This window comes from Garra rufa, chromosome 21 (genome assembly GCF_049309525.1).
Source record: "Garra rufa chromosome 21, GarRuf1.0, whole genome shotgun sequence".
NCBI lineage: Eukaryota > Metazoa > Chordata > Actinopteri > Cypriniformes > Cyprinidae > Garra > Garra rufa.
This window is the reverse complement of record NC_133381.1, coordinates 20541182-20567000: the sequence shown is the minus strand read 5'-3', so window position 1 is coordinate 20567000 and position 25819 is coordinate 20541182. Positions and strand designations below refer to the sequence as shown.

The 25819-nt window shown below is 36.6% G+C and overlaps 2 protein-coding genes across 2 annotated transcripts; both read left to right on the top strand.

The window, feature by feature from the left end:
• Nucleotides 1-842: 842 nt before the first annotated feature.
• On the top strand, nt 843-2053 carry gpx2 (glutathione peroxidase 2). Its single transcript, XM_073826755.1, has 2 exons — nt 843-1314; nt 1553-2053. The coding sequence occupies exons 1-2, from the start codon at nt 1093-1095 to the stop codon at nt 1904-1906; spliced, it is 576 nt and encodes a 191-aa protein (XP_073682856.1). The 5' UTR covers nt 843-1092; the 3' UTR covers nt 1907-2053.
• A 1647-nt stretch (nt 2054-3700) lies between these two features.
• Nucleotides 3701-25705, top strand: orc3 (origin recognition complex, subunit 3). The gene is made up of 20 exons (XM_073827104.1): nt 3701-3814; nt 3950-4004; nt 4123-4214; nt 4300-4432; nt 4875-4979; nt 5752-5900; nt 6292-6422; nt 8689-8848; nt 8944-9057; nt 9540-9673; nt 9750-9813; nt 14699-14815; nt 22197-22276; nt 22818-22951; nt 23516-23601; nt 24139-24233; nt 24339-24480; nt 24988-25104; nt 25191-25270; nt 25464-25705. The coding sequence occupies exons 1-20, from the start codon at nt 3779-3781 to the stop codon at nt 25567-25569; spliced, it is 2130 nt and encodes a 709-aa protein (XP_073683205.1). The 5' UTR covers nt 3701-3778; the 3' UTR covers nt 25570-25705.
• Nucleotides 25706-25819: the final 114 nt, after the last annotated feature.

Sequence of the window (25819 nt, the reverse complement as noted above, 5' to 3'; positions counted from 1 at the left end):
TGATCTGATGCCTGATCTTAGGGTTCTTTGGGAAATATTATTATAATTACTTATAAGTGTTTTTTGTATGCTTTAAGTAAAGTGACATGAGTAAAATGGCAAGATATGAGACTTATAATACGTTATAACTATGAGGAGGTAATCATGCTCTTAAAAGCTATAACCACAAATAAGTTAAAAAAAATGTAATACATTGAAACTGTTCTTATGAATACTCATGAGATGATATAACATATTATAAGGTTTTTTATAATGCATTATGCATTCATTATAATGCATTAAGGATACCCTTATAATGTATTATAAATACGGGCTTCATAGAAAGTGTTACGGAATCTTAGTTTCCCTGAAATGAAATAATAAAGCTGAGTATTTAATTAATATGGTGAAGACTATGCAGTGGTTTATTTTTACATTTGATTAATTCAGTTTCTGTATATTAGGTTATTATTCCTAGTAAGCTAAACTTACATTTGTATGTTTTTTTTTATTGTATTTGTTCTATTGTTTGTAATTTTCTTCTTCCTATTGCGTTGCTGACTGTTTCAACTCACTTTTATTTGTTGACAAAACTGCTCTGAAAGAACAGATTAAGGGGTTGAGGGTCATTTCGGGGATTTTTTGAATGCACGGACAAAACTGAACAAAAAAAACTTAGGCATATAGGCACCCTAAAGATGATTAACCCTGTGCAATCATCCATTTTTTATAGCATTCAAGGTAATGGAGACAGAGACTTTATTAATAAAGTATGGCCCAGAAACTGATACGGTTGGTAAAATTTCCACAGAGCTTAAATGAGTGTTATTTAATCTGTAAAAGTCTGTATAGTTCTCTTGCCATTTTAATGTTTTTTTTAAACATTATATTATTATAGCTTTATTAAATAGTTAAGGCAAAACTACATTGTTTGCTTCATTGCTTGAATTCCAAATTCTAAGACGGGTATCTTCTCAAAAGGTCGATGTATCACATATCTGTTGAAGGCACCTGCCATGCATTATATATGGCATCACATGACCAGTATTGTCAACATTACAGTAGAAAAAGACACTGCTAATGTCACTGTGAAGAGGGGACCAAGAGTGAACAATGACATTTATAGCTAAGACTTTTTATGATCTGCATGCAACTACGCTGCAAGGGGAAAGAGTAGATTTCAATATTTTCAGAGGAAGAGTGGTGCTAATTGAGAATGTGGCATCACTTTGAGGGACAACCACCCGGGACTATATCCAGCTTAATGAGCTCCAGAGCAGATATCCTCACCGGCTTGTGGTCCTGGCCTTTCCCTGCAACCAGTTTGGATACCAGGTTTGTAAATAAGGATGTGCAACTCGCCTTCAATTCACTTGATTTCGATTAAATTTAGTTGTAGTTTGTCTATACGTCATTTAGTTAGTAAATGACTTCAGTATCACATAAATGGTAAATGTAACTATTCATGCTAGATTACTAGTGTTTCAGAATTTTAAAGGACTGTTGTACAGAATTTGGATTACTATAATAATTATTGGATTGTCCCTACTTTGTCTTCTTTGTCATTTTCCAGGAGAACTGCTCTGATGCGGAAATTCTAAATTCCTTGAAATATGTCCGTCCAGGTGAAGGCTATAAGCCTGCATTCACCATTTTTGAGAAGTGCATTGTAAATGGGAGTGATGCACATCCTGTCTTTTCTTACTTGAAAGATAAGCTTCCTTATCCAGATGATGACCCTATGTCATTCATGCAGGACCCTAAATATCTGGTTTGGAATCCTATCAGTCGGAATGATATTTCATGGAATTTTGAAAAGTTTCTTATTGGACCAGAGGGTGAGCCCTTCAAGAGATACAGTAAAACGTTTCAGACTATCAGTATTGAACCTGACATTCAAAGACTACTCAAACTGACCAAGAACTAATAAAAAACAAGTTAATTGATCACGTTTTAGTCACGTGTTACAATGTGACAACATTGACAATGGTTTTTAATTCACATTATCTTCTATGTTAGCAACATTGTGGCATCACCTTACTTTCTTTTATGTTACTTAATGAGAGTGACACACCAAAATGTAATAGGGTTTCACTTGAGATTGTCAATATAAAAGACATATGGATGATGCCATTGTCTGCATCCTAATAAAATATTTATCAACACAGTGGTGTTTCTGGCTTAGTGAACATGTCTCTGTGCTTTGTAAGTATGGAATCTTGCTGGGTTAAAAAATGTGACTAATTGTTTTGTGGATGACCACAAGATCCACATCGTATGCAGAATCTCAGCGGAATGTTAATAAGTGTTACCCAATCAATGGGTAGCTGTTTTCAGCTACTTTGTCTGATTTATTCTAATCCACTGGGGGCATGGTTTATGGGTGTCCCTTTTAGTAAAGCAGCTAAAAAAAAATACCCATTGTGTGTTGAAGCTTGGTTTGAGAACAGATATGTTTAATTTTCTATATCTTACTTATGTCTTACTTATTCAGCAATTGCTATGCTGGGGGAGCAGAGAGGTTAGCTCTGAAAATATGAACTATAATGAACTAGTACTAAAACTATCAGCACTTGATTGTGGATGGAGTTTTTCAGTCTGCTGCCACCTGCTGAAAGAATTTGACAAAATTCAATATATTCAGCATATGGCGGTAGCAGACTGAAACATTACATCCCCAATCAAGTTCTAATAGTATTAGTATGAAATCCCCTCAGGTCCAGCAGGGATTGTAGGTGGGGGAAGTAAATGTACAGTGATCTCTCCACCCTAAATACCATGACTGTAATCAGTACATAATCAAGATCATTCAAACAAAAGTACCTAAAATAAAATAAATGAAATTTCTGAAAGTCCAGCAGTACCATGGACCACAAAACCAGTCATGAGGGTCAATTTTTTTAAATTGAAATGTATACATCATCTGAAAACTGAAAAAAAAAGGCTTTCCATTGATGTATGGTTTGCTAGGATAGGACAATATTTGGCGAGATACAACTATTTGAAAATCTGGAATCTGAGGGTGCAAAAAAATCAAAATATTGAGTAAATCACCTTTAAAGTTGTCCAAATGAGTTCTAAGCAATGTATATTACTAAACAAAAATGACGTTTTGATATATTTATGGTAGGAAATTTACTTAATATTCTAATAAGTTTTGGCATAAAAGAAAAATCAACAATTTTGACCCATACAATGTATTTTTGGCTATTGTTATAACTACACCTGTGCGACTTATGACTGGTTTTGTGGTCCAGGGTCACATAGCCTATAAGCAAAACATGTTCATGTATATTAAGATGCATCAATAAATATAGAAAACAAAACAGGTATGGCATTGACTATGTTCTAATGTCAAAATCAATTAAAGAATTTCATTAAACACTGGAGAAATGATTGCAAACCTAATAGCATTACAGTGGGTTGAGGAGACTAGACCACTGAGAACACTGTGACTCAAGTTAGTGTATCACTTATTTCACATTGTGAAAATGTCCAAAGCATTAAAATGAAAGAAAATGTTTGAGTTCTAACTTTGACAAACATTGCACAAAGGAGTTCACATGATGACTGTTTTCTTTTTTTATGCAATATCTGAAAAATACAATAAGCATCAGAAATAAAAATGAATTATCATGAAAAAAGGTAGTACGAGCTTGACGAACACTACTACCCAGCAGGGGGCGGTAATGTACCTAAAAGTTGTGCCACAAAAAGTCACGAAGAATAAAAAGCGGTAGAATAAACGCGTGTTGTGCTGTTTTGAAGTTTGTTCGCTATTTATTTTGAAAGGACAGAAATGAGCGAAATTCCTCAAACTTCATCAGTATCAAAGGTAATATCGAGCAGACATGCATTCATCCTTACGTGATTAAATTAATCACATTTGTTGAGAATAATTATATTGCTTGATATTCGATGCATATACACATAGTGATGCATATTTAGACTTACAGATGATGTTTTTCAGGGATGTTTTGTTTTTAAGTCAGCCTCTAAAAAGAGAAAGCGACATGAAGGAGTTGGTGAGTAATGATAATTAACATTACCGCTATACAAAACAAATCGATTTTTCTCTGACTTTTCTCTTGACATTTCATATCTTTATTATCAAGCATTTTCGTTTTATATATTTCCGTGTAGGTGGATATTTGGTGGATGATGGTGAAGATAACGGCAGCGATCGTTTTAGGATCTGTCAGAAATTATGGGAAACGGTTCAGATGAACACAGAGGTACATCTTGCAACTGCTTTATATAATCAATTAATTTGGTCGTTTATTAACATGTTTGTGTTCCTTGATAAATATATATTCACAGGTAATACAAGATCAGTTGAATAAAAAGGTACTTGACAGTCTTGCAGAGTTCATTAAAAAACAGGGCCTTGGTTGCTCATCTGATGTGTGGAGACAGAGAGCCAGTGAAATTCCCACAGCTGCTCTAATGCTGGGTATGGCCTAATTCTTATCCTAAGATTTTCTAAAACATTATTGCAAATCCAGTTGTTTAAAATAAAGCCTGATTTGTAAAAAATAATTTCTTCTGTTACTTCCCCATCTGCTTTTAGAGGGTACATGTGCTAGTTTACAGCAGCGTTGTGCTCTTTAACTGGATGGTGGGAAAAGTATTCTTAAAATGCATTCTAAAAATCAAAATAATAAATCATTATTCATAGTATTTTAAAGTGCCCTCAATAATATATCTCTCAATTTATTGTATGTTGTACATGTTTAATTAAATTATAGATATCACAGGAAGTGTGATATCTCGACTCAGCCTCTCTGTGGTTTGAGGGTACAGGTCAATATGATAGTAATTTAAGTAGTTGATACATACCCTACTATTAGATCCACCTATTATTGGCCTTAATGAAACCTTTGATTGTCATCTAGGGGTAAACGTACCAGATCATGCCATGACATTTCGAAGTCTGTGTAATCTCCTTCAGGATTTTGTCACCCCTTTTGTGGTGTCTGTCCATGCCAAAGAATGTGCAGGTGTGTATAAAACTCTATAAATTTTAAAAATAGCTGAAATAAACCCATACAGTGCATATGCACTACCCATAATGTAGGTTGAGATTTGCCATATGGCTTGTGCACAGTTTGTGAAATTAGTACTGCATTATTGAATATGTAGACAAAATTATAGTTGCCATAATTGTGGCAAACGTGTTAATACAGCATTGATACAGCATACACATTTATTTATTTTAACATTAGTTGAGCAGCATTACCAATCTTTGACATTGCTGTTGTGTACACAAATACTGTTGCACATCAGGGATAATTAGTCTGGCCCTAATGAGTGAGTTTTGAGTAGTCAGAAAAACATGCATGTTTTGTCTCACTTTTGTTGTTGTGTAATACCTCAGTTAAATGAGGAAAAACTACTTTTTCAATTAAAATACACACAAAAAAAGTCAGTAATTATTCGAGACCATTCCTGAGATCCAGGGCCTAAGGAATAAAATGTTGCGTATATTTCGTCCTAAAGTGTACAAACGCAAAAAGCCTATTTTTGTGCATGTTTAACATAATTTCAGATTTGTTAAAACACACATACATCAGTACCTGTGCAAAGTATATAAATCTCAGTGGAAGATTGAATAGACAAGCTTTATTCTATACCCATCTCTATAAAATAACCATACATGGCGACTTATGCAATGCTTCATCTGCATATAATTTGCATTTGCATGTTTTCATTCAGATTTGATATAATGTTTTACAGTAATCCTGCAGTACTATATATAACATTTTTTGACAGCTGTAAAGCTCTTGATTAAGAAGGTTCTAGAGCAGCTGATGGGAAGAGGAGTGTCTGTGGATGAAGAACAGGAAGATGATACACCTTTGCTTCAAAAGACACAGTGTACTATTAGTGCTCTATGTCAATGGTACAAGACTGTTGCTAAGGTAGGAGAAGACGAGAACATACACTATGCCTACCTACAATAACAGTTCAGTTTTGAAAGAATACATATGGAAGTGCTACTTGCTGAATAGGGGCTTGGTGCATGGAAAAGCAAACTCCAGATCATGCTCCTTGTTTATGTTTCTTTTGTACATGCGTATATATATAAATGTGTTGTAAATGCATGAGAAGTTAAATTAACTATATGCAATTGTAACTTGCAAGTACAATGAAATGCTTGGTGCAGATTTAAAACCTTAAACAATGCTTGATAAGTTCTAGAAATCATTACAATCTAGAAATGTAGAAATTTTAAAGACATCCTGTGCTGTTGTGTACTTAACTTTGGTGTGCCAAGCTATTTTGACAATAAGAATAATTGATCTTTTGCAGAAAGTTGCTTCGGAAAGGACAGAAAACTTGACGAATAATGACTCGCCTCAGAGTTTGCCTGTTGTTGTGATCTTCAAAGATTTTGAGGCATTCAACTCGCATGTTTTACAGGATTTTATCTTTATTTGCAGGTGAGATTTGTGTCGTAAAATGTGTGCTTGCAAGGTGTTTTTTCCAATTATTGCAATTAATTCAGCTCCAACTTCTTATTTTATAGATTATTTCTTAATGTCTACATGAACATCGTTATGTCACAAGTAAAATGCTTTTATTTAAATTAGCAAAATAGTTTTCAATGTACAATGTTGGTTGAAAGTTGGTTGAAACGTTTGTCATGGCAATGGCAAAACTCTGAAGCACCATTTCATTTAAACAGAACCTAATACCTGGAAATACCTCAATTTTAGGATAACTTTCTTTTGCCTTGAAAGTAGGGCTGTGCGATATGGACTAGGGATGTTAACCAATGACCGTTTGACCAGTGGTTGACTGTATCAACGTTAACCGGTCAAAGTTGTCGGTAGTCGGTTAAAAAAAAAGTGATATCTAAATTAGGCTATTATAGACAGTGGACTATACGCTACTACAGTTAGCCATCTCATTCCTTATCTTTTTGTGTTAAGTGAACAAATTATCCCTCACACTCAATTTTTCATAACTCGCCTGTTTGTACTTAATAAACCAATAAAAACATTTGGCGCGAGGTCACAGCGTTTGGGTTCGCGCGCTCACAAAGTTTGCGAAAAGTAAAGGCAACAGGCTAAAACACTCGAGGTTAGAGCCAGGGCAGACGACAGGATGAAGCGTGCAAAGAAAAGTAGTGTGTGGGACCATTTCACCAAAAAGAATGAGACAGATGTAAGTTGCAACTTGTGTGATACAGTGCTTAAATATAGTAGCAGGCATCATCTTTCTTTATTATGGTTAGCACTACCTCAACTAGAGCTTCTAACCTAGACAAACGCCTTTATTTTCAAAGCGATCACCTTGTACCCAAACCATTTGAAACTAAGGAGCCATTTGTCCTACGATTACATACAGCAAGCTCTTCGGCGCCGCGTTTGCGGGACTCATGTTTCGCGCTGTAGGGGATTTTAAAAAAGTGACGTGAGTGGCAGTGTGTGTTAGGGATGCACCGATCCGGATCAGCCGATCCGTTTGCGCGTTTTGTCAATAAAGCCGGTTCTGTAATCAGCGGTAAATGCCGTCAGGTGCGTGATTTCACGTTGAGACATATATACTACACACAGCCGTTGTTCACAGACAAGATGCGCAAATCCATGTTCATTATCAGTGTGAATGTGCGCAGCTCGTCGGTAAACAACGGCTGTGTGTAGTATATATGGCTCAACGTGAAATCACGCACCTGATGGCATTTACCGCTGATTACAGAACCGGCTTTACTGACAAAACGCGCAAGCAAGATCGGCCGATCCGGATCGGTGCATCCCTAGTGTGTGTGTGTGTGCGGGAGGCAGAGCGGCAGAGAGATGCGACAGAGTTGCGAAATTGCAGGCGCGGCTCGAAATGGCTGTTATTTCAAATAGCGTACCATATTTTAAACTAATCGGTTAACCGGTTTCAACCGGCTAATGAGGCTCGGTGGTCGGTCAAGAAATTTTTTAGTTTTCGCCATCCCTAATATGGACAAAAGAAACCTATCATGATTTTCTTGAACAGTATTGCGATTTCAATTTAAATCACGATTTTGACACAGACATGTTACCTGTAACTGTATCAGCTCACAGCAGTCTGTGCAGTAGTTAGGCTAGCAAAAGTTTTGTAAAGAAATGAAACCAAGTCGGACCACAACAGTTTCTCGCACTCGCACGAATGCTCCCAAATATAATTTATATAGATCACGCAGATTTTGGGAGCATATGCGACCAAAACGTTCACAATTTCAAGCCCTGCGTAGTAAAGGTAGAACAAAATGTCTTTAGAACATACCTGGCAAAAAGTAAGTATGTGTGTGCGTATGTGCGTGCGTGTGTTTGAAAAAACAACAACCCAGACCACAGTGTCCCACATAAAAACAATTAGAACACTGGCAGAGTCTGGCTGCTTTCTGCTAAGAAAACCAGCATGAACATTTCTGGGTTCAAGCATGAACGTTTGCATGTTCTTGCTCTCTGTTTAGGCGCGCTGTGTTGTGATCGGTTCAAATAACATGCTGCGGGAAAAGTATCAGTCGAGTGCGTGCAAAAATCGTGCTGTAAGGCGATTTAGAAATCGTGCATGTTCACATCGCGATTTCGATACGATTTCAATTAATCACACAGCCCTACTTGAAAGCAGTGCTATATCCTGATTTTTTTTTTTATGTTTCATACCTGAAATTGAAAAGTGTATATAATCATGGTCTAATAATCCTTTATCTTTTTATCTTATTTACAGTCGGTACACTCAAGAGCTTCCATTCGTCTTTATTTTTGGCATTGCCACTTCTCCCAGTGCTATCCAGCACAGGCTTCCCCACTCTGTGTCATCTTTGCTCTGCATTGAGGTCTTTCATTCTCTCTCATGTACTCAGCATTTAGCCTCTGTTTTTGACAAGGTAAATAACCATTGCGATTTGTAATTCTTTTAAGTTAACATCAGCAATAGTTGTATTCCTTACGTTCTTCTGATCTCATTGTTTGTTTTTCATAGCTCATTCTGAACTCTCAGTTCCCATTCAAGCTCAGCAGTAGGGTGATACAGGTGCTGGTTGGCATCTTCCTCTACCATGACTTCTCTGTTCAAAATTTTGTTAAGGGCCTGCAGGTGAGCTGACATATACAGTGTTTAAAAGCATTTTCACATCATTTCCTCAAATGGCCTTACATTTTGGCATATTTACTGTTACTTTGGAATGTGTTATTAAACAAACATTAGTAAAAAAATGCTGCTCCTTATTTGGCTTTTGTTGCCTTCTGCTATTTAAGCATACCACTTTCATTATTATGGAGACTAAAAGCGAAACTTACATTTGGAAGTCTTCGGTTAATGTATATTACAAAAATTTAAAGTGTCATTAATTCATTATATTTCAGGAACACATGAAAGTTTTATCACTTCTCATTTTTAGTGACAGCATGAAGGATGATGCAGTCATGTGACCTCAGTTATAATATACATTGATTGTTACAAATGAGTATATTATGATGCCATCCTAAACATTATTGATATGAGAGTGGATGTGATGTGAGATTATTTAAGGAATATGGATATTTTGCCAGCACTGTAATGAAGCCCTTGTCTTACAGTTCTCCATGTTGGAGCACTTTAATAGCCAGCCTCTCAGTGTGCTTTGCTGCCAGAAACAAGAGGCCTTGCTTTCTGCCAAGACACTGAGCAAACCAAATGTTGAACGAATTCGCCATCTACCCTCGTTCATGAGGTATACACATCAATATTCACTTCAGTAATAGGATGCAGCAACAGTTTCTGTAACTAGTGAACATATGTCTTTGTAGGTATGTGGAGACTCAGGAGCCCCAGGAACAGGTGCAGCTCCTTACCAGTGATGAACATGTCAAGGTAACACATTATTATTACGCCGCAATCTATGTAATTGACTCGGATGTCACAAATCTGTGCTGTTTTTGCTATTCCTCTTAAAAATTTTGTCCATTATTGGCTTAGGCTCGCATGCTAACCATAGGCTGTTCTTTGTGATGTAGTTTTGGGTTAACAGTTTAATTATATGCATCAGGGTTCCCGTGGGGTCTTAAGTCTTAAAAAGTCTAAAATTTAAAAATCTAAAATCTAAATCTGTTCTAGGTCTTAAATAATTTTACAAAGGTCTTATTTTTCCGATGTCCATGTGACCACCTCTAATGCTCATTTAAATTCTCTTTTTGTTGTTTCCGTGGTATTGTAGTTCTTTATTTCATTATTCCAAATATAATTTGCTGTATTTAAACTACAAATGAGACCAACATGCAATAGCCAATCAGCTTTCTGTTATTGGCGCGAGTCTCTCTCGGATTGTACCGCAGAAGTAAAATGGATTTAACTTTTTAAGGCCAGTTTCTAACAACTGTAGATTTTTAAGATTCCTATTTTAATACATTCAACGTAAACAGAAATTGACAATGTATATGTGTGTATTTCTGGTCTATTTGTGACATACTTTAAAACAAATGAACGTAACAGCACTCTAAAGAAACACACTGAGGTAAAAATTTAAAATGTACAGTCGTGGCCAAAAGTTTTGAGAATGACACAAATATTAGTTTTCACAAAGTTTGCTGCTCAATTCTTTTTAAATCTTTGTTTCAGTTGTTTCTGTGATGTACTGAAATATAATTGCAAGCACTTCATACGTTTCAAAGGCTTTTATCGACAATTACATGACATTTATGCAAAGAGTCAGTATTTGCAGTGTTGACCCTTCTTTTTCAGGACCTCTGCAATTCGACTGGGCATGCTCTCAATCAACTTCTGGGCCAAATCCTGACTGATAGCAACCCATTCTTTCATAATCACTACTTGGAGTTTGTCAGAATTAGTGGGTTTTTGTTTGTCCACCCACCTCTTGAGGATTGACCACAAGTTCTCAATGGGATTAAGATCTGGGGAGTTTCCAGGCCATGGACCCAAAATTTCAACGTTTTGGTCCCCGAGCCACTTAGTTATCACTTTTGCCTTATGGCACGGTGCTCCATCGTGCTGGAAAATGCATTGTTCTTCACCAAACTGTTGTTGTATTGTTGGAAGAAGTTGCTGTTGGAGGGTGTTTTGGTACCATTCTTTATTCATGGCTGTGTTTTTGGGCAAAATTGTGAGTGAGCCCACTCCCTTGGATGAGAAGCAACCCCACACATGAATGGTCTCAGGATGCTTTACTGTTGGCATGACACAGGACTGATGGTAGCGCTCACCTTTTCTTCTCCGGACAAGCCTTTTTCCAGATGCCCCAAACAATCGGAAAGAGGCTTCATCGGAGAATATGACTTTGCCCCAGTCCTCAGCAGTCCATTCGCCATACTTTTTGCAGAAGATCAATCTGTCCCTGATGTTTTTTTTGGAGAGAAGTGGCTTCTCTGCTGCCCTTCTTGGCACCAGGCCATCTTCCAAAAGTCTTCGCCTCACTGTGCGTGCAGATGCGCTCACACCTGCCTGCTGCCATTCCTGAGCAGTGTTGGGGTTAGTTACTCAAAAAAGTAATATATTACATATTACATATTACTCTCAAAAATAGGAATGCCTTACTTTACTTTATTACTCCCTGGAGAAAGTAACTAGTTATATTACTAGTTACATTTTTTTTTTTCTTACACAAAAAACTGTTATTCTAAACAAAAAAGCATGACCTACTGCGTGCATCCAGTGCATACGCGATCTCATAAAGCTCTTATAACACAATGGATATTATGCACAATTAATCTTTCATAAAGGTCTACGTGTGTTGTGATTCGTAAGCACGCAATATTCAGCACTGTTCAAAACTTTTGAGCAGTGAGTGAATTCTATCTTAAACACCATTGATTGGCGATGCGTTCCAAAAATCAGCAGATGGCTACATTGCTCATGCTGCAAACAAGTTTTAAATCGAAACTGCCTATTCTTGCTCTTACTAATAATATATGTTGTTCTTGCTGCTTTTGTGCAATAGATGAATAAATTTTTTTTTTTTTTTTAGATATTTTATGTTTAGATATTTCTATATTGCGGGAGTCCCGTGAATCATTTTATTTTCCCGCATCCCGCACACACACACACACACACGAGTCTCTACCCGCCCGCACCAGCACACGCACTTGTCCATCAAGTTTTGTCCCGCGCCGCACTCTGTTGCGTTGGGTCCCGCGGGTTTGCAGGTCTCTATTTGCAAGTGCCGCTCTGCTGCTGGCTGCCGGGTGTCGACCAATCGGTGATGGTAATTTAATGATACCTCGTGCCAAACCCAGACCAATCACTGTTCCCATTCACGCCCCCCTCCCCTTCCCTTCTGTGTTGTCGTGTGCCTTGTGTGTGATGAAGGTGCTACTGGCAAATGTAACGCAAGTAACTAGCTCGGGAAAACTGTAATAATATTACAATTTTCGGACGAGTAATGCCTTACACTACTAGTTACTGAAAAAAGTAATATTATTACAGTAACGCGTTACTTTGTAACGCGTTACACCCAACACTGTTCCTGAGCAAGCTCTGCACTGGTGGCACTCCGATCCCGCAGCTGAATCCTCTTTAGGAGACGATCCTGGCACTTGCTGGACTTTGTTGGACGCCCTGAAGCCTTCTTAACAATGCAGTGGAAAGTTTTTTTCGGGATTAACCCTTGTGCATTGTTTCAATTTACAACCTTTCGTTATGTTTCGTGGCTGAAAACAGCCACTACTTTAAACTGCTGTAAAAATGTATCAGATAAATATTTTTTTCAAATTTTTTTGCATAAATCTATTAATCAACCTCAGTCCTGCTCAAAAATGCTAAATGTTTAAAAAAAATTCAGGATTTTAACTCTTTAATTGCCAAATTCCTAAATGATGTCACTGATTTTGGAAAAAAAAAACACAAAATTACTAATTTTCAATATAAAAGGTAATTGTGGCCTGGATTTTTTTTTTACCTTTTTAACAGTCTTGGACATGTGAAAGATTAGTAAGAACATTGGCTTTCATGCATTGTTAGTTTTGGCGCAGCATCAGATTTTCATTTTTTCTCCCTCATTTATTGTTTGTGGCTGTTTTTGCCCCATTGACTTCCATTATAACCACATTTTTTTGATTGCAAAGCCATGACACCATATAATGCTGAATTCTTGATTGTTTGTGGTTTTCCCTGTTGGGAAGGGGTCAAATTTGTAAATTGTACTGTTGATTATCAGTTGGCCCCATTAACCCTTTAGATAGGCCTTTGCAAAAAAAAAGCGTAGTTTTACATAGAGTTCTATGGAGTATAACGGCATATTATAGTGTGCGTGTGTGTATGTGTGTGTGAGCGTGTGTGAGTGTGTGAAAGTGTGTGCGAGTGTGTGTGAGTGTCTGTGAATGTGAGAGAGACCTCTGTGCACCTTGATACATCTCAGAAAATCAAAAAAAGCACTTCAGCTCTCAGAACTATATGGTAAACAAATACATAAATATACTTTCTTTATTTTTGTTTACTCCATGTCGTTCTGAGAGCTGAGGTGCTTATTTTGATTTTCTCAGGGGTATCAAGGTGCACAAAGGTCTCTCTCACACTTTCACACACTTTCACTCACTTTCACACACTCACACACACATACACACACACACACACACACACTATAATATGCCGTTATACTCCATAGAACTCCATGTAAAACTAAGCTTTTTTTTTGCAAAGGCCTATCTAAAGGGTTAATGGAGCCAACTGATAATAGATTTACAAATTTACAAATTTGACCCCTTCCCAACAGGGAAAACCACAAACAATCAAGAATTCAGCAATATATGGTGTCATGGCTTTGCAATCAAAAAATGTGGTTATAATGGAAGTCAATGGGGCAAAAACAGCCACAAACAATAAATGAGGGAGAAAAAAAGAAAATCTGAAGCTGCGCCAAAACTAACAATGCATCGAAGCCAATGTTCTTACTAATCTTTCACATGTCCAAGACTGTTAAAAAGGTAAAAAAAAATCCAGGCCACAATTACCTTTTATATTGAAAATTAGTAATTTTGTGTGTTTTTTTTTTTTTTTCCAAAATCAGTGACATCATTTAGGAATTTGGCAATTAAAGAGTTAAAATCCTGAATTTTTTTTAAACATTTAGTATTTTTGAGCAGAGCTGAGGTTGATTAATAGATTTATGCAAAAAAATTAAAAAAAAATATTTATCTGATACATTTTTACAGCAGTTTAAAGTAGTGGCTGTTTTCAGCCACGAAACATAACGAAAGGGTAGTAAATTTGCCCACAGTGTACTGTTGAGTTTTTGAAAAATTTCAAAGCATTTTCCCAAAATATGTATCAAAATAAGATTAGTCACCAAAAATCATTCCATTTGCTTTAACAGAGAAAATGTTGTGGCCAAATTAAGACCCAACAGCACCCCTCAGTGGACGAAAACGTCCCTAACAACACATAAGGGTTAAGTTAATTTTCATGGCAAAGAAACACTATGCAATTCATCTGATCACTCTTCATTACATTCAGGAGTATATGCAAATTGCTATTATAAAAACTTAAGCAGCAACTTTTCCAATTTCCAATATTTATGTAATTCTCAAAACTTTTGGCCACGACTGTAGTGTTACAACACTGGCATAAACAGAGACACTCAGATGACATGCAGAAAAAAATGTTGTTGCTGTGAATTATTCATTCCCTCCTTTCAATTGTGGCCGTCATTTAATAAAATTCATTCTCTCATTTTATTAGGGAACATATATAAAGTAATAGGAATGTTTAAAAGCATTAATAATCTTTTTTTGTAATTTATTTTTTTCAGGAAGTATGTCAAAAATTACTGAAAAACCTCCATAAATACCACAAGAATTACTATCCCATTCTACAGTTTCTGCACTCTTTGACATCATCACTGCCTAAGTTTCCTCTGGGGAAGCATGTAAGTACACCTTTTGATAATTCTATTTTACACTGTCCGTATTAAATGTACATATTGTAGTACATTACTGTCAGTAAATTATACCTGATTATGTACAACTAACTGTAAACCAAACACTAATCATCACCCTAAAGAAAGTGCATGGTTTTCAATTAACCCTTAAATGCATGAATGTTTTGCCAATCACTATTACATATTCAGGTCTTTAGCGACCTGGACCAATATATATCCAGCACGGATGGATCTCTAACTGCTGCAATAGCAAAAAAAAAAAAAAAAACTCTTGATATTTTAAGAACAATTACAGAAGAATAAAATTAAGCATATTTCATTACCTTTTGAAACTTAGAGTTCAATTTGAGCAGATGATTTTACCATCTTTATCATCCTCAGAGCCTACTTCCACAGTACATTCAGCATCTGGCTCATATTCGCGATCTCAACCATATTTGCAAAACTACCATTTTCAGTGACTTTAAAATCAATAGTTTGGTCACTGGCAGCTTATTTACCACATCCACCTTAAAATGTAAAAATTTAGTGACAAAAATTATTTATATTTTATGACATACACTAATTGCTCTGCAGTATAGCCATTTAAACCAGTTAAATTTTTGCTGATCTTATTCTTTTGTTTTATGCCTGCGGTACTTATGAATGACACATGTCATTATTGTCTAAAAATAGTGTTTCCTCAAGAAATAGAGGTGAATTTCTTGTATTGAGTCAGATAATTATATATTTTTGCACAGAAAAATATACTTACACATTTACATACCTCGGGTCTCTAGCGACCCTATACACTTTTTATTTTTATAAAAAAAAAATAAAATAAACAAAAAAACAGACATTCTTTTCAATTTTATAATTTTTTTCTTGTCATATTGTTTATAATGATTGAGAAATACTAAGAACGTTGATGTCTAACTTTAAGAAATGAAGGGGGGTGAGGGTAGTAAATGACATCCCGGGTCGCTAAAGAACCAAGGTATGCATTTAAGGGTTAATATTGCTCAGTACTTAAATGTGTAATTACACTGTGGCAACCTTAACATAAAGCGTAACTACATTTCCAGTGCAAAGACTTCAGTATATGTATTAAATAACAATCCCTTATCCACCTTTTTCTTGGACAAGATTTGTCTGGCTTCTAGTCTCATCTGCGTCCAGCTATTTTTAACCTTGATATTTCAAATTGGTCTCTTACCATATTATTTTAAGGCATTATCTTAATTATGAGCACACTAGTTCGTAGTGGAAACAGTTTTACCCTTTACTGCACGTTGTTATTCTTTTCCTTATTTCCCTATAGTGGATAATGAACCGAAAGTCTGACCCATAGGCTTACTTCCACGTTGAAGAAAAAGTTAGATACTTGAGGCAGTTGTTTGAATGTGGGACTCTTTTGGAGAAACAAACAAGCACAGCACAAAAACCCACCAAAGCTTATAGAAACATACTGCGTTAAAACCTTTCAGGCACTTCATTGCCATTCACAAATCAACTCCCGCGGCCTTGTGTGTGTGTGTGTGTGTGTGTGTGTGTGTGTGTGTGTGTGTGTGTGTGTGTGTGTGTGTGTGTGTGTGTGTGTGTGTGTGTGTGTGTGTGTGTGTGTGTGTGTGTGTGTGTGTGTGTGTGTGTGTGTGTGTGTGTGTGTGTGTGTGTGTGTGTGTGTGTGTGTGTGTGTTCACTACTGTGTGTGTTCACTACTGTGTGTGTTCACTACTGTGTGTGTTCACTACTGTGTGTGTTCACTACTGTGTGTGTTCACTACTGTGTGCACTTGGATGGGTTAAATGCAGAGCACAAATTCCTAGTATGGGTCACCATACTTGGCCTCACATCACCTCCTTATGAAAAAATAAAGTGTCTGTTGGGTGTAATTTTTATAGTGTATAGTATATACCAGTGTATAGTGTATTTACCAAAAGTAGTAGGTCATTTTTGCCTACAGTTTATGAATACTGTGAATTCTGAAATACTACTTTTTTCACATACTGTTGTTTTTGCATACTGTACTTTAGGAAAGTGTACATATCTGATGCATGCTCTGCTTGATAACAAAGGAGAAAAAATAACTGGCTTTTTTTTTGTACTGCTTATTTGCATAAAGTTGAACTTTGTCACTCTGCCGGAAGCACACATTTCCAACATTATTGCATTGTTTTCATTGGAGAGCTGGTGGTTTGAGACTTGATGCCTGTGACATTGGAGCTTTTGAGCTTCGAGTGCAGGCAAGACAGGACAGAGCGATTCGGAGCAATTTCATTGTCCTCTATGATTTGCCTGTAAATTAATATAATAAAATGATGCATGGTCGTAGTAAGTTTGCTTCATACTGATGATAATTAATAGTTCTTGTTAATTATAAGATGCAATAAGGAGTTCAGTTCTGACACCGTTCATAATGAAACGGTTTTCTTTGCTTACTGTATTAGTAAAGAGTAACAAAACCCAAAAACACATTTTTTGAGATGTTAACAGATATACATGTTGCACACTGCTTAAAACAGTAATAGCTGTCACGAAATATATTACAAAGTGGAAACTGGTCATTTTTATGCTTTTTGTGACCATTTTATGCATCCGGTTGTAAAAGTTACGTTTGAGGCCGTGACGTAGACGCAGTTTTTTTTTGTAGCGCTCATTGGCTGCGTGGCTTGTACAGTACCTATCTACGTCATTGGGTTGACGCCCCCTTTTAAGCATTATTAATGAGCAGTGTAACATTATACATGACAAAGGACTCCTCTAATCCAATCTCTGCATCGTGCTTTGCATGAGCTTTTGCAGTATTCATGCATTGGACAGTAGCACTTGTGTCACTAGTTTACGTTAGTTTACGTAGCTGGCTTGCTGTTTCAGAGTCATGGTTCATGTTTGTGCCTTTCTTCACTGTGACAAAACAGAAGAGTTGTTTTCGTTTCCCCATGACGCGACCAAAGCTACAGTTTGGAGGCACACTGCTGGTTTAAAGAGTACTATGAAAACGCACAGCAAATTTGTCTGTAAGGAACATTTCGTACCGGACAGTTTTTGGAATTGGGGACTCGTAAAAGCTGGCCGCAAAGCCCCAGCAAAAATAACCATGAATGTGTCGGGGTGGAAAAGTAAGGAGATATTCAAATTATATTTTAATAACTAGTATTTGTCGCAAAGACAAAGTTGACGATCCTGACTGGCGATATGCTTTAAGTTTTTTATATCTGTGGATCTAAATTTAAATCGCGATGACTTGAGAGGGCTAAATTGATCTGTCTGTCGCTGGCCGCTTGGTCGTTACTTTAAAAAACAAAAACTTCAATTTAACTTATAAAAAGTGTTCCAAATATATTTCTAAATTAACTTTACATTTATTTTCGTTTATTTAGTTTATAATCTCTTTGCTATTAAAACAGCAGCTGTGTAATGGGGAAGAGAAAAAGTTCCAGTCGGATTCGGGCCAGTAATTCTGATGAGCTGTCAGAAAAGGTCCGGGCGAGGTTTTAGTAGTTTTTGCAATGTTTGCAATGTTTGTTTAATAGCCTATTTAACATTCTTATTTAGGCCATTTTCTTATTTGTATGTATTATTTCTTTGATTATTTTAGCGTTTTGTAGGCTGCTTGTTCACTGACGGAAGTGCTCAAATAAACACGCAAGTTTGTTAATAATGTTTGAGTCTCATTTATTTTGTTTCAAAATAATATACATACAGTCAGGTCCATATATATTCGGACACTGACACACTTTTCATAATTTCGGCTCTGTATGCCACTAGAATAGTTTTAAAATGATACAATCAAGATGAATTTGAAGTGCAGACTTTAAGCTTTAATTCAAGGGGTTGAACAAAAATATAACATAAAATGCTAAGGAATTACAACCATTTTTATACACCGACCCCCCATTTTTAGGGGCTCAAAAGTAATTGGACAAATAAATATAACCATAAATAAAATGTTCATTTTTAATAGTTTGTTGAGAATCCTTTGCAGGCAATGACTGTCTTAAGTCTGGAACTCATGGACATCACCATAGACTGGGTTTCCTCCTTTGTGGTGCTTTGCCAGGCCTTTACTGCAGCTGACTTCAGTTGTTATTGGTTTGTGGGTCTTTCTGCCTTTAGTTTTGTCTTCAGCAAGTGAAATGCATGCTCAATCAATTTGAAATCAGAAGATTGATTTGGCCATTGCAGAATATTCCACTTTTTTACCTTTAAAAACTCCTGGGTTGCCTTTGCTGTATGTTTTAGGTCATCGTCCATTTGTACTATGAAGAGCCGCCCAAATAACTTTGCTCCATTCAACTGAATCTGGGCAGACAGTATATCCCTATACACTTCCGAATTCTTCTGGCTTCTTCTGTCTTCTGTCACATCATCACTAAACACCGGTAACCCAGTGCCACTGGACGCCATGCATGCTCATGCCATTACACTGCTCCACCATGTTCACAGATGATGATGTTGTAGGCTTTGGATCATGAGCTGTTCCAAGCCTTCTCCATACTTTTTTTTCCCGTCATTCTGGTACATGTTGATTTTATTTCCGGCAGTCCAAAAAATGCTTTTCCAGAAGTGGTGTGGCTTTTTTAAATGTTTTTTGACAAAGTCTAATCTGGCCTTGTTTGCACCTTGTGGTAAACCCTCTCTATTTTGCTCTTGTGAAGTCTTCTCTTGATTGTAGACTTTGATAGTGACACACCTACCTCCTGGAGAGTATTCTTCACTTGGCTAGATGTTCTAAAATGTTTTATTACCATGGAGAGGATCATCCAATCATCTACCATACTGTCATCTTTTGTGAACATCCAGGCCTTTTTATGTGATGTTTTATTAACAAATTTCGGGAGGAGCTCGCGCAGATAATTAACACGGCCAATTCACCATCAGCAATCACACTCCCTATCCAATCACTCTCCCTATCCAATCACTACAGTCCCTTTAAATAACCAAGCAGTCCTACCTTCACTTATCTCTGATTTCAGCATTCCTCCCACCCCCCCTTTTTATTTTTCTCTTCACCTCCAGCTAGGGGGAGCGCTATTGGGTTCGGGCCAAATGCCGAGCTCGGACCCCTCTCCCTGGGCAGGGGGAGTGCCCCGGGCTCGGGAATGACTACCGAGCTCTGAGCCCTCTCCCGGACAGCACGCCAAACACGCTTAACAGTGCCACTGGACGCCATGCATGCTCATGCCATTACACTGCTCCACCATGTTCACAGATGATGATGTTGTAGGCTTTGGATCATGAGCTGTTCCAAGCCTTCTCCATACTTTTTTTTCCCGTCATTCTGGTACATGTTGATTTTATTTCCGGCAGTCCAAAAAATGCTTTTCCAGAAGTGGTGTGGCTTTTTTAAATGTTTTTTGACAAAGTCTAATCTGGCCTTGTTTGCACCTTGTGGTAAACCCTCTCTATTTTGCTCTTGTGAAGTCTTCTCTTGATTGTAGACTTTGATAGTGACACACCTACCTCCTGGAGAGTATTCTTCACTTGGCTAGATGTTCTAAAATGTTTTATTACCATGGAGAGGATCATCCAATCATCTACCATACTGTCATCTTTTGTGAACATCCAGGCCTTTTTATGTGATGTTTTATTAACAAATTTCGGGAGGAGCTCGCGCAGATAATTAACACGGCCAATTCACCATCAGCAATCACACTCCCTATCCAATCACTCTCCCTATCCAATCACTACAGTCCCTTTAAATAACCAAGCAGTCCTACCTTCACTTATCTCTGATTTCAGCATTCCTCCCACCCCCCCTTTTTATTTTTCTCTTCACCTCCAGCTAGGGGGAGCGCTATTGGGTTCGGGCCAAATGCCGAGCTCGGACCCCTCTCCCTGGGCAGGGGGAGTGCCCCGGGCTCGGGAATGACTACCGAGCTCTGAGCCCTCTCCCGGACAGCACGCCAAACACGCTTAACTTTTACGCCATTTATTATATGTAAGAGCGAACTCGTGAAGTTGCTGAGCTCACCTGTGTGTTCTTTTTCTTCTCAGAATTCACCAAACTGTTGATTTGGCCACTCCTAATGTTCCTGCTATCTCTCTGATGCATTTCTTTTGTTTTTGAAGCCTAACAATTGTCTGTTTTACTTGCATGCAGAGCTCCTTTGACTGCATGATGGGTTCAGAGCAACAGCTTCCAAATGCAAATGGCACACTTAGAATCAGCTCCAAACCTTTTACCTGGTTAATTGATGTAGAAAGAATGAAGGAATAGTCCACAACTGTCCATGAAACAGCTTTTGAGTCAATTGTCCAATTACTTATGGTCCCTTGAAAAAGGGGGGTGGTACATACTAAAGAGCTGTAATTCCTTAACCTTTCTACCAATTTGATGGGCTGCCCTAAAAATTAAAGCTCAGAGTGCACTTTAAGCCCATATTCATCTTGAATATGTTTTGGTCAACAGCTAAAATAATAAAAATTGTGTCAGTGTCCAAATATATATGGACCTGACTGTATTTATTTTATGTATAGGCCTATATACACAAACGTGTTATATATATATATATATATATATATATATATATACACACACCATTTTTTGCATTCTTTTATTTAAATAGCCTACCCTTTACGGTGTCAGTAATTGCTGTACTGCTCATTTCTGACTCTGAACACGAACACCTATTATTAGATAACAACATGATGAACATGTATTACATTCATTTCAAACTAGATATAGAGTGTCTGAATTGTCAACTTTACTTTTGTAGCGTTCATATACAAGATCAACTTAGAATTGTAAATTTACTATTATAAAAATATAAAATGCTATAAGTGTGACACTTCTGTCGGTGCTTCATCTGGTTCGTCTTTGCGTTCTTGTGTATGCATGTGAGGGTCCAAAGGTTCAAACGGATAAGGCAGTGGACCTGCACTGTCATCACTTTGATCTAAGTGTGGGGATTCTGGTGGGTAGAAGTCTCCACTTCCACACTGCTCTCAGAACCGCTGTAGCTGCTGTTCTCGGCATGCGTGTTTACATTGTCAGTGTGCAAATTAGCTGAATTTATTCACTTATTGTCACTCCCACTTTAATGCAGTCTCCGCCTTGTCTCCACACTGTACCCCACCACTTATCCCCAGTTTTTTTTTTCACACGCAAAACACTAAGATATCTTTCTAATTTACCTGCAGTATATATCATCTGCAGTTGCATTTACTAAAGATATGTCTAGACATGCAGTTCTCCATTTAAAATAAACAGGATCATGCTTATTTGTTGCTGTGTGTCACTAGCGGTGTGAACAAGGCTTGAGGTGCTATTAAATTTATATTGTAAAATCTGTCTAATAGCATATGGTTTTTTGATCCTGTTACATAATGATTTGGAGAATGGACCATGTTTAATGCTTAGCACATTAAACTGTTATTGTGCTTATAGATACGCGAACTCCACGTAGCCTGCATTGAGAAAAATTTGTGGGAAACCGAGGAGTATGATTCAGCCTTACAGCTTCTGAGGTAACTTAGTCTACTAACTAGTCATAAGTCTGTATTTATCGTCCTACAGAAATGTCCACTTTTGACATGGCAAGATGTTTTGAAATATATTTATTTTTCTAACATTTAAACGTAGACCACATTATTAGACTAACTTTTGACTATGAATACACATAAAAAAAATTTTTTTAGCTTAAATTTTTTTGTTCATTTGTTTCAAGACCTTATGTACCATTTCTTTGTCACTGGTGTTACCTACTTTGGCAATATAAGCAATAAGGTTTTTATGAAATATTATTTCTTTTTTTTTTTTCTTTTTTTTTCAGCACGTGTAGTTGGTTACAAAAAAAATGAAAATGCAAGAAATAAGGAGATTGATTAATTAATTTAATGTTTTCATTAAAAAAAATGTATGTGTGTGTATATATATATATAGAATGACCCATATATGTTTATTTATTATTATAAATACATTTTATGATTAAGTGGTTCCTGTATTTATTGGAGAGATTGCTCCAGTTTCAATGTCACTCTTAATTCTTATTTTCTTATTTTTATGCAGGATTCTAGCAAAGGATGAGCTTGTTGGAGCTTTACGGAAGTGTGCAGAAATTCTTAAATCTGCCAATACCAAGAGAATGCAAAATGTTTTGCAACAATTGGAAGATTTTATTGGCAGATTGGAAGCGCTGGAGGGTAAGTCAGACTCAGTATGTGTTTGAAATTGCTTTTGTTTTTTTTATAGAAAACATCAGAATATCACTGTTTTCATCCAGTGTGTTCAAGAGAACACTTATAGAGGGATTGGTTTAGAATATGAAATCAGCAGTAGATGCCTTGTTACATTTGGGATGCTGTTGTTTTTTTGTTTTTTTTTTTTGTTTTTTTCTCCTAGCAAATTATTTACAATGATTTATTTAGTTAAAGTCACATCAAGACATTAATTAAGAAAACGTGTTTCTATGGTAGTTTGTGCACAAGAATGTTTTATATTTTCTGAATGGGATTTTTGTCTGAATAGTTTTTTTTTACACTAGTGTAGAAGAGAACTTGGGGTAAAGTTTTTACTGTATTAACACTTTTACTTATGTTGTTGAAGATTGCAAAAAATGGAAATTACCTTTTGTGCTAGTTGGTTAATTCAGAATTTTTTTTTCCCAGAATGTTTATAATTGTGACCATTTGCAAAAAGAAAAAGTGCATTGAAAATGAATCAGTAGATTTGCAATACCTATAGTAATACATTTATTTGCCTATCAGGTGTCTCTTCAGAAGATTCTTCTGGGAATGGAGTCATCTCAGCAAAAATGGAATATCAGAGAACCGATCTCTTTCAGCTTCAAAAGGCAAAGTATTTGTTGTCTTGGCTAATCTGGAAATAACGTAACATGTTGTTTTACATGGATGTAATGAGTGAGTGAGCATATGTACTTTTACAATGGGATGTTCTTTTACATTTACGGGTTAAAGAAAACAGATTCTTATTCACTATGTGTATGTATAAGTATTTTGAGTGAGGTAGTGAGGTCATCTCAATTACACCATTTGCAGAGTTTTTTTCTTTCCAAACTTTTGTTTCCCTATTGGAAAGAAATTATATTAGTTATTATATAAACAACAGCTATATTTAGTAATGTAAAACCTCACCAGGTCGTGTTAATGTAATATGCTAACAATTCAACTACCTGGAACATCTACTAACTAGAAATGTCTAGCAACAGAAATTCACTAGTATATGCACCAGATACTGAAATTTTTGTATCGTGAGAACACTAAGTATTAGATTATCAGACCATACTATAAATGAAGTACTCTGGTTTCAGCTTTGGAAAAATAACAATTGGTGGATTTAAAATTAACTATTGCCGTGATTCTATGCATAGACGCTTCTTGAAAAAGAGTCCCGAAGAACAAAGAGAATGAATCCATTTGAAATGCTTCGAAGCCAGGTGGTAGAGTTTATTGACAGCCTTGTGAGGTAGGTCTACTTGTGAAGTAAACAACACCATGAACATAGTTTGCTTAAATACTTGCTTCTCTCATAAAATCCTTTATGCAGTATACGATTTGTGTCTCTCCTCAGAGAATACTTGACTCCAGCAGAACTCCAGCCGCTTAGTGAAGTGTGCTACTACAGTTCCTCTGGGGTCCTGCGGCAGCGACTCAATGTCACCCCACGAACATCTATTCAAACTGCTCTCAGTCATCCTTTCTACTACTTGCAGGTAGTTGACCACTGATTTTGACTAACCAGGGTATTCACTTTAGGTGTTCAATTCAAATTCAAAGAAAGACAGTATATACATTTTCTTCATGGTTTCATGAAACCAATGTGTTGCATTTCAGAGCTTCCTAGCTCTCATCATATCTCTGTGGGTTTTCTGAAGACACATGCAGACAGAACTGCTTTTTAGAGGAAAATTCAGTCTAAAGGGTTGCTTACACTGACAGTATTTCCAAATTTCTAAAGTATATTGTCAATCCAACATTTGGCTTCACCTACCAGTGTCAATGCACCACCTGATACAATAGATACTGCAGCAAGAGTAGGAAAGTCTACTAGAAACTAATAGCACAGTAATAGCAATAGTAATAGTAACTTGCCAACCAATGTTTTTTTTTTTTTTTTTTTTTTTTTGTTCATGCAATGAAAGTATTGTTTGGTAACCCACCATTCCTCATATACAGTATAGTGGTATATTAGTTTTGTTACCGTTTTGTTGTTGCTGCAGAATGAAAGCCTGAAAACAAATACTGGCACAATCTCCAGTGCTGCACCAGACCTCTGCATTGTATACAAGCTTCATCTTGAGTGTGGGAGACTCATAAATCTATATGACTGGCTTGAGGTATGAACATGCTAAATCAAAATCCCATATAGATGTGGTTTTAAGTTTTCTAACAGTGTGGATGGTATTGTCTATGACATTTTCAGGCATTTGCAACTGTCTTGTCAGCTGCTGAGGACCAAGATGCTGATTCTGAGGAGTGTGGCAAATTTGACAGCCTTAAGCAGTATCCTTTTTTGACATTTTGCTTGTTTTAGTAATAATACATTTTAACTTTATTGAAAGTACTGTTACTGCATTCTTTAGAGGTAATGTTTAAGTCAAAGCTTGTGCAAATTCTTAATTGTACTCAGATACTTGCCTTTTAAAGTGGTCTATAAAAATGTATTTTTAGTATGTATTGTTCTTAACATCGACAGTGCTCGTTTCATTCAGGCTGTTTCTGAGATGGAATTTCTTGGTTTTGTTAAATCAACAAAACAGAAGACTGACCATGTGGCAAGACTGACTTGGGGAGGTTGTTAAAGAAATTATTTGCAAAGCACTGTTTTCTGAGCACAAGAGACTGGCCTGCAAATAACTGAAATGATGTATTTTGTACTGTCAGCTGTATTGTACATGTTATCGTTTTGGTTCATTTGAATTAAAATAATATACTGTTGTAATGTCTCTGTCATATTTTAATTGACTGGATCTGGGAAGTTTTAATTTGATCCAACCTTAGCTATACAAGATAACAATCATGTTTTGTTTTTTTAAGTTACATAACAAACAC